The sequence below is a fragment of the Haliaeetus leucocephalus genome, unplaced genomic scaffold (genome assembly GCF_000737465.1).
Source record: "Haliaeetus leucocephalus isolate CR32 unplaced genomic scaffold, Haliaeetus_leucocephalus-4.0 Scaffold173, whole genome shotgun sequence".
Taxonomy (NCBI): Eukaryota; Metazoa; Chordata; class Aves; order Accipitriformes; family Accipitridae; genus Haliaeetus; species Haliaeetus leucocephalus.
The window spans coordinates 1,377,322-1,386,984 of NW_010972609.1; the positions used below are offsets into that span (position 1 = coordinate 1,377,322).

At 46.8% G+C, this 9,663-nt stretch overlaps 1 protein-coding gene across 1 annotated transcript; it reads left to right on the forward strand.

Annotated features, from left to right (window-relative positions):
* The first annotated feature begins 2,306 nt into the window (after positions 1-2,306).
* On the forward strand, positions 2,307-8,543 carry FGF3 (fibroblast growth factor 3). The gene is made up of 3 exons (XM_010563684.1): positions 2,307-2,565; positions 4,586-4,689; positions 7,996-8,543. The coding sequence occupies exons 1-3, from the start codon at positions 2,307-2,309 to the stop codon at positions 8,326-8,328; spliced, it is 696 nt and encodes a 231-aa protein (XP_010561986.1). The 3' UTR covers positions 8,329-8,543.
* Positions 8,544-9,663: the final 1,120 nt, after the last annotated feature.

Sequence of the window (9,663 nt, forward strand, 5' to 3'; positions counted from 1 at the left end):
CCCCTCTCTGTTTTTGTTGTTTTTTTTTGGGTGGTGGGGGGGGGGGGGGGGGGAGGAGGATCTTTCGGGATTGTTTTTTTTTCAGAGCACTAATGAAAAATGCCCTGCAAATCCAAAATTGTAAAATGTCAGCTGTACATCTATAGGGCGATGCACTAGGCTCGGGACGACCTGAGATTTACTCGGAAGAGATCGCTATAATTACTGAAAGTAATTATCTTTTATCTCGCCTTCGCGCGGTGCCGGTGAAAGCATCTTTCGGGAGACCCGTAGCATGTTCAGAGATATTTTTCTCCTACCACTTTTGTCTTGTAGGTCGTCAGCACCGTAGGACACGGTTTGCGGTGCATCCCCGAAAGGAAGGTTTTTCAGAGGGGTTCTTGTTTTACGAGAGACTGAAGGATTTGGCCCGCAAGCAACGACCCCCCCCCGCCCGCCCCCTACCCGCGTACACTCCAAGATTGGGGTCCTGCATGTTTATGTTTTCATATTTTTACGTGGATACGGTGCTTGAATTATTTTAATTTCCAGTCGTTTACTTTTACTAACTATACTGGAACTACATGACTGCCTGGAAGTGGCATTGCAGAAGAGCAGCAATAAAGAATTAATTGTACAAACATTTATCATCCCCAGATCAAACTCTCCCTGTGAGGCTGGTAGGGCTTAACTTGTGGAGAAGAAAAGGGGGAGGAAGGGGTGGTAATGGCGGAGAGGGGTGCTTGTGGGTTTTTTATGTGTTTCCTTTTATTCCAGACGACTATATATAATGAAAAGCCTTTTAGCCTTGGAGAACTACTAAATATTAAGCACAGCTTAAAATAGAGAGTAGCTTTCGAGATCGCTTCGTCCTCCTGCCATTCCTTGTAGGAAAAGGTCGTATCCCTTCCTTTATTTTCCCACTAGTAAAAGCTGCCTTTTTTTTTTTTTTTTTTTTAAGATCTCTTCAACGTGTAAGAAAATCCTCGTGCTCTACATAGGAATGTCTTTAAAAAATATTTTATAGACCTCTTCTTGTTCACCGATTCTGGAAAAAAATATATTGATCAAGGTCAAAAGCTTGAATTCTGACGTGACTCACTTCAAAGGTGTATTTGTGTGCCCTTCAAGCACATTAATACTAATTATCTCTCAAACACTTCCCCAAAACTCCTACTGCCTGTTTCAGATGCAAATCTAATTAACGAGCTGCCTTTGAGTAGCACACAGGGACAGCGTAATTCACTGAGTTGTTGAACCTTTTGCCTCCTTTTATATTTATTTATAGGTAGTTCCATCATATTTTGAAAGCGTAGGCAGTCGTGTGAAGCTACGTGGTAGCGAGTGCAGATCTGCTACAGCTAATGAGACTTGCCAGGCACCAGAGTTAAGAAAAAGGATTAGCTCCGACTTCTCGCAAACGCATTGGGGGACGTATATCATCACGCTTGCTGGGCCCTACTTTGTCTCAGTTCAGCTAGAAATGACTAAATCTTGAAAGACCTGTCAAAATAATGCATATTATTTGTAACCGTGAACCGACTGATTTAGTAATAACTGTTTCCTTCCACACCCCCCACCCCCCCCAAGCCTCCCCCCCCCGCCCCAGCTGCGGCAGGCGGGCCCCGGGCTGAGCGGGGGGGTGGCGGTACCCGGCGCAGGATCCGCGGTTGCACCGCGCCTCTCCGCGGGGCCGGCAGCGGGGCGGGAGGCGACCGCAGCCAGCCTGCCCCCCTCCCCGCGCGGGGGCTGCGCGGGGGTGCGCGGCGTGTCGGGGAGAGAGAGATGCTGTGTAATTTTATCCACGCTGCGCTCTGGGAGTTCACACGAGACTGATACCTTTTGCCTCCTCTGCTTTGGATCAATTGGTCGCAGATCAGGCTATTGTTGCAGGAAGCTGCTTTTATTTCTATGCTCCGTCGATCAACTATTTTTCCCCGCAGTCTCTTGCCGAAATTCAGTGGGTGCCTCTCTCTTTCTCTCTCTCTCTCTGTCTCCCTCTCCTTCTGGCTCTCTGTCTCTCATGCATGCCGTCTGTCTATCTGGAAACCCAAGGAGAAGGCTGATCACGGCAGCTCCATCTAATACAAACAGCTGGGACTCTTCGGTGGCCTTTGCTGATGTCTATTGATTTAAGTAAATCTGAGACAGATAAAAGGGCCGGATCGAGGCTGATAAAAACTTGCCGATGCTTCGCGGCTCGAAACAGTGTGTGCTCTGCAACTTCGGAGTGCTGCTAGCAAGACGGCTTTAATGGGACCCCTGGTGTCATTCGCTCCGAGCCTCGATCTCCCCAGCAGACTAAGCGCTGCGGCCATCATGCCACAATGGTTATAATTTGGATCTTGTTCCTGAGTTTGGTGCCGGAGCCCTGGTTCCCAGGGCGGGCCGCGGGGCTGCCCGGGGCCGCCGGAGCCTCCCCGAGCGACCCCCGGCCCCGCCGGGATGCGGGGGGCCGCGGCGGCGTCTACGAGCACCTCGGCGGAGCGCCCAGGCGCAGGAAACTCTACTGTGCCACCAAGTACCATCTCCAGATCCACCCCAACGGCAAGATCAACGGCACCCTGGAGAAAAACAGCGTCTTCAGTGAGTACCGGCCACACACCTTTCCCCAGCCCGCTTCCCCCGGGTGTGTGGGGAGAAGGGGGGGGGGGTCTCTCGCTCGGACCAATTGCGTCCTGCTCCAGCATCAACGGGCAGGCGACGGTGGGTACCGGGACGGTGCTGGACGGGGCGGTGGAGAAGCCGCTCCAGCCTCTCCTCCTGCCCGCCGCTGCCCCGGGGCCGGAGGGACCGTACGGGGCCCGGGGGTACCCCCAGCCGCCGGAGCTTTCGCCCTCTCCCCTCGTCGGGCTCGGCGAGATCTCGCCTCGGCGTTTCGGGAACGCAGCGCCCCGTCCGCGCCCTCGCATCCTCCGGCTCCCGCTGCCGCTCCATCCCCGGAGGGCTGGCGGGCTCGACGGGGCAGCCCCCTCTGCTCCCGGCCCGGGCAGGGGACTCCCGAGCGGGGTCCTGCGGGGTACGGGGACCCGGCCGGCGGCGGAGGGGCTCAGCCCCCCTCCCCGGGGCAGAGCGGGATCCCAAAACCCCAAGTTCCACCCCCCCCCCCGACGGGGACCGGGAACCCGCCTTGAGCAGCCCGGCCGGCCTCTCACTTGCCCTCGCTTGGCTTCCCACGCCAGCCCTGCCCCAGCCCGGAGCGCTGGGCAACCGGTGCCCTCCTCGACGGGCTGCAGGCTGCCCTCGCCTCCCTCGTCCCGGCCCAGCTTGTCTCCCACGGGGGGGGCTTGAGCTTCCACGGGCTAAATCACATCTGTCCCCTTTGACATGTGCCGGGGATCGGCGGTAATTAAGATGAAACGCGATATGTCGGGAGTGAGGGGGTTTGTGCGAGGGCGGCAGAAGGGAGGAGAGCGGGGCTCGGGGCTGCCTCTGCCCCGGGTGGACCCCCGGGCACCCCCGCACCCAGCCCGGCCCCGGCCGCGGGCACAGCCCGGCCTCCGCCCCGGCCCCGCCACCCCAGGAAGCGTAAATCCCGCCTGGTGATGGCACGCAGAGATAGGAAGACCTCAGGGATCTGTCTGAAGTCCATAAAGGAAAACCACTATTTCCTAGAGGAAAACCCCCTCGCTATCAAAGCCTGGAGGAGGCATCCTTCAGCAGCGAACCGGTGCCTGATTCAAAACAGCTGTACCAAATTCTCCCAGACACGGTCAGGCCAGCAATCCAGCTCTGCAAAGGGGACAGGCCCCGGCTCTGCTTTATTGTTGCCGAAAGGCAGCAATGGGTTTGGGTGCAAGGGTCACCTCTCGCCTCCAAACACGCAGAAAGTACCAAGTCATCGGGCCACAGCTGAAGAACTGAGAGGAGAGTTTGAGCGAGCCAGCTAGAGAGCCCTGCACATACAACACATCTCCCGAGCCATTTGTGCCTCCTTCGGCGTTGTGGCACCTTTGGCTGGACGTACACGTTTTGGCAGGTATTGTGCCAGCCTCACCGGTGACAGTCTTCTTGTGTTTGAGCCCCTGTCTTTGATGACCTGAAAATCTCCTCCCTTTTAATTTGGCTCAAACAGTCATATTGTCCTTGTCTGGAGGGCTACACTGACCTCTTAAATGACAAGTTCCTTTCGTGATTATATACATGGCTCTTCTCTAAAATGCAGCCAACTCACTCTGTTTTACCCTCTGGAGACCTCAGCAAGGGCTTTGTCCTGAAATGGACAGCTTTGTGACTGGTTTCAATAAGTCAAGAGCTCTTGTGTTCCTAAGCATTAAAGAGGATTTAAACTTTTTTATATACATATAGGATTAAGTGAACCTCTAGTTCAGTGTCAGATCTCTTTCATTTTTGGAAGAGTTCAATCTCAATCAGACATCTAGGGATTTATTGTCAAGCTTGTCTCAAACAATTCCGACATCGTCGTCGTTTTATATTGTTTCAAATAATAGTCTTGTTTCATTCACCTGATTGCATTATGATTTTGGTGTCAGCTAGTGATAGCTGTGAAATCATACTCTGCAGGTAAGCAGTCATTCAAACGTATCTCGAAAATTTACGTGTGATGGGGAGCAACAACATATCTCATAATTGTTTCTGTTTCTAGGTATTCTTGAAATAACTGCTGTTGATGTTGGAATCGTTGCCATCAAGGGCTTGTTCTCTGGCAGATACCTGGCCATGAACAAAAGGGGCAGACTTTATGCATCAGTAAGTTTTACTTAAGACTGGCCTGCCATTTCCTATGGGCAGAACAGGTTCAGTGGGGAGCACTGATTTCTTATGCATAAACATTTATAAAGAAAAGAGTAATGTTATAACAGATTTCTGTCTGGAATTGTTACAGGCAACCAATCAGTATATCTTTAAAAGTGGAAAGAAGCTATGTTCTTACTTTCTTATTGCCTCTACGGCCAAAGGCAGAGGAATGTATTTGGCAAAGGTATTTCACACGGCCAAAGTTCTGAGCAATTGGGTGCACTGATAAAGACCTCAGGACCTAGCCTTTGCAGTGCAGAATGTCCATCTCTATCCAAAATTATCCATATTTATATTTGATCTTGGACACTGGCAGAGGATATACATCTCAGACAGAGAATATCCAGAAGCAATTGAGCATCTCTGTTACAGGAAAGCAGCCTACTGTCGGGAGTTTCTTTGCACTGAGCATTTGGCTGGGCAGTGAAAGAATTTACAGGTACTAAAAGGCAGGGCTATAGCAAGGAAAGGAAGTATGAGAAGGTGCAAGAAGATAAAGGTGAAAATAAACACCTTATTTTACTCCTTTGACCTCATTTTTTGTCCTGACCTTTGAGGTAAAATCTGGGCTGTGCTGTTGTTAGTGGGAGTCTTGCCTTTCCAGCCCAGCCAATATTTCCCCTCAGTGAATAAAATACTTTAGCTTAGACTTCTTCACATTCAGGGACATACTAAGGCCTATTTGTCAGTGTGTCTACTATTCACATTACCTACCTACTTGAATTTCTTCCATTGTCTTTGATTACATCCCTAGCAATCTTGTGATCTCTTACTGTGTGACAGCCATACTGTGCAGTTTCTCCGGGAATCCTGTGGTATGGAAACAGATTTGAAGAGGGTAAATATGGCTATGTGAAATCTGCTTCCTCCAAATAGTCATTATGTGTAATTCTGTTGATTTGAACAGCATGATATATCCTTGAGCAATGTGAGCTCTTTCCATGTGAATGCAACCTTGGTAACACAATCAACTCAGTTGCCTCTCTGGTTTAATACGTTTTACTCCACCTTTGCAAGAATGTTCTGATGGTGTTTACGACCCAGCTTCTGTAATGTGTCTCATGTGATGCACACTGATTAAAGGGCCTGTGTATAAAGGTGATGGTTCTTTGCTGGTGCAGGGAAGCAGATCACAAACAATTTTGGCAAAGGAAAATGCAGCTGAAGTGGAATGAGGACATAGTAGCTCTGCTGTGCCAGAGCTCAGGCTGGCCACTTCTTTGCTTCCAGTTAATATTCTGATTAAAATGGGCATCTTTTTCAATGGAGCTCCTCCATCAGCTCAGAGCCAGCGTCTGCTCCAAAGAAATGAACGGGAAGGATGAATTTTCAAGTTTTCTCATCTTTCTCTCTTTCTTGTTCAAAATAGGTAAGTTTTTCCTCCAGATTAATTAAGCTGAATTAAAATAAGGCTAAACAAATTCTGAGCAAAAAGCTCCTCTTCTGGAGTCGAGAAAAGCCTAGAGTAGGATAGAACAGAGAGTCCTTTTCTCCTGGATTTCCCTTTCTAGTGTGAAGAGCATCAGGCCATCCTGAAGTTTGTTCAGCTGTCACATGCCAAGGAACATCAGCCATTAAAGGTTTCTGTACAACTAGAAAAGATGATTTTTGCTGTTCCAGCTCAAGTTTGAGAGAGGCTGTTTCAGAGTTGTGTTTCAGAGCTGGAGGGACAATCCAGGAAAAACTATTCAACTCCAGCTTTTTTTCACGGAAGCAGCAAGGGGTGAGGGCTCAGCTCAGGAGAAACTTCCTGGCTTTGCTTGCCTAGAAAAAACTGACCAACAACTTTACTGATACTACAGTTCCAGGAACCCATGCAAGACCCCCATTTCAAATAAGACTGACTTCTTTGGGGATAATTATACAGGGAACATTTTATGAAATAATATTAGAATAACTCTCTTATCCCTTGGTTCACCAATTTTCCCATGTCAATAAAATGAGTTTGTTGAGTCTGTAGAATTCCTTTGTGTCCTTAGCAGATTGTGAAAATCCTATGGGTTTATCCTTTGTGATAAACCCTCTACAACCAGAACGGAGGCAGACAGCAGGACAAATCTGCCTACATATGGTAGTTGCGTGGGTTCCAGCACCACAGCATATGCAAACCTTGTCCTTGCAAGGAAGGGCACTTCCGTTTTACAGCTGTGAAGCTGAGACATGTGGAGTCTTTTAAAACCTTGTTAAATGCCTATCAGCATTTCTGGTGAGTGAACAGCATTAAAGACATGTTGTTAATGGAGCCTATAGCTTTTCTGGCCCCAGCCTGGCTACCTATGCCCTTTCCTATGTCCTCCAGAGAGGCAATGCGAAATAAAAAACCTCTGTAAAGACCATAGTAGCCGTTCCCCTCTGCCTCTGTGCCTTACACGCATTAGATACTGAAGTCTTAATCACACAGTTACAGCAAAGATGATTTTGTAGTTAAGAAAAGATGTACAGTGTGGGAGGTCCTTTATTTGCACTGTTTCTACTGCTCCCGGGGAGGAGGAAGGAGTCGCTTGTGCCAGGCTTCTGCACAGTCTCCTCTCAGTCGAAGACCAGATGAAAAGGGGCGAATTTTGACAGATCATGTAAAATGCAAGCACCCAGGATGGGTGCGTGTTCTCCCTTATAGTTTGTGATAAAGGAGCAGCCTAGCATTTTGGATGAACACACTGCTGGGCAGGGTGTACTTTGATTTTGTTTCGATGAAGCAAACAAAGAAGCTTCATAAAGGTGGTATTTACTGCTCAAATATCTGTAACAAACTGGATGTAAAAGACTGCAGGTATATCTAACTACTAATATACCAATTAAAGAGCCACATTTTACATTAAACTGTAGGATTTTATCTTTTTAAGAGATGTCAAAGGTTGATAGGCAGCAATTAAATCATCTGTCCAGTTCACAGCCATATTTAGATCGGTAAGCTCAAAAAAAATTAAATTTACAGCTGAACAATCAGCAGAGCTATTCATTCCTATTCACATGCCATTTTTTGTTTTCAAATTGTTTTCTGGCCTCCTTCTGTCTCTGATGCACAGTGTATGCTCACACTGCTGACAGGGAGCACCTTGTTGCACAGCAGTTCAGGCTCAGCGCTTCTCTCCTGCTTGCCTTTTGTAGCACCAGTCTCAGTTTTTCTTACCACACGTGTTGCTGTCCTTATCCTAAAACTGAGTAGTCCTGCTTAAGACTTTAGTCCAATCTTACTGAGGTGGAAGAGAGCTATTACCCATATAGTCTTTCTTAAACTTTGTCATGTTTGCTTTACAGGAAAATTATAATGCAGAGTGTGAGTTCGTGGAGAGGATCCATGAATTGGGTTATAACACCTACGCATCCCGTCTCTACCGGACTGTACCCAACAGAGCCGGCACCAAGCGCAAAGCCAGTGCGGAGAGACTCTGGTATGTCTCAATCAATGGGAAAGGACGACCCAGAAGGGGCTTTAAAACTCGTAGGACACAGAAATCATCTCTCTTTCTGCCCAGAGTATTGGATAACAAAGACCATGAAATGGTCCGACTGTTCCACACAAATGTGAAATACCGAGAGAGTCTCCTGAAGCCCCCAAGCAAGAACCAGCGAAGAAGGAGAGGACGCTGACGGGGATGGGGGGAGCTTGTATGGGGGCTGGAAGTGACTGAGAGTCTTCAAAATGCTACTAAAAAAACTAACAGCTGTGATTGTATGACAGGCATTAACGGACATTTTTTATACACTGTATAATATAACTGAAAGTCACATCACTTACTTCTAGCTATTGTAGAATTATTATCTGTGGTAAAAGAGATGTGAGATAAGGCACATTCAAATGTAAAGTAGTTGGATGTAATAATTTTGTCAATGACTTTCACATTTTCTTTTCTAAAAAAAAAAAATTTTAATTACTAGTATTTTCATTCTAACTTGCCATAGGGTATTATCTCAGAGATCCTCTCCTCCCAGAGTGTGTGAATATTTTACACTTACCATTTTTGTGTCCACAGAGAAGGTATAGCACTTTCATAGCTCTTTTGGCAGTTCCTCATAAAAGGCTACATTCCTATTTTTATGGAATACAGGAGTTAGAAAACTGGTTTATTTTTTAACTTACATATATTTATTTTTATTTTATGATCAGCCAGTATCAATTATACTTTTTCCAAGACTGTCCAAGAAAAGTAAAATTGTAAGCTACTTCAAGTGTTTCAACAGACCTACACGTTACTAGATTATTCTTGAATTTGTTTAATGAAACACCCAAGACACCAGACCTTGTCATTCAAATAAATGAATGTTGGTAAAGTGGCATTTGCATTGGCCAAGCTTTAGCAATACACACATGTTTACCAATTGATGAATCCTCTCCTAAAATGGGACCCAAATGTGGTGTGGGGGCTGAGTTTGTGTTGTGGACTGAACTTTCAATATAGGAAAAGTCAGCATTGGGGATGAGAATCTTTATTGGGTACTTTTGTTTAGCTAAGTTTTCTACAGGAAGTCCTAGTTCTAAGTTAAACATGTTTTAACTGTTTGAGGGAAAAATAACAATCACATTGGGCATACAAAAACTGTAGTGACTTGCTAATTCAAGGTGGCTGCTATGTTCTGATTTTCCTTTCTTTTCAAAAGATTGCTATTTTCACAAGGTAGTCCTAAATTGAAAGCTGCAAATCCAGATGGGGGTTAACAATCTTGAGTTTTGGTTCAATCCATCAAAAATACGTTTCTATAAATTTTTCTACTCCAATTCTGGGAGCTGGCTTTTACAAAGCTGAGGGGAGTCCACATCACAAGTTTAATTTTGAGCAAGGGGTTAAGCTTTAAAAATTTCTCTTGACATCCAAGAGATGATAGAGTAGTACAAAGATTTAGATGTTTTTGACAAGCACAAATAATGGTCATTTCAATGAGATTTGGCCTTGTGCTCTTCACTTCCTAGAATTAGGCCCTGATACA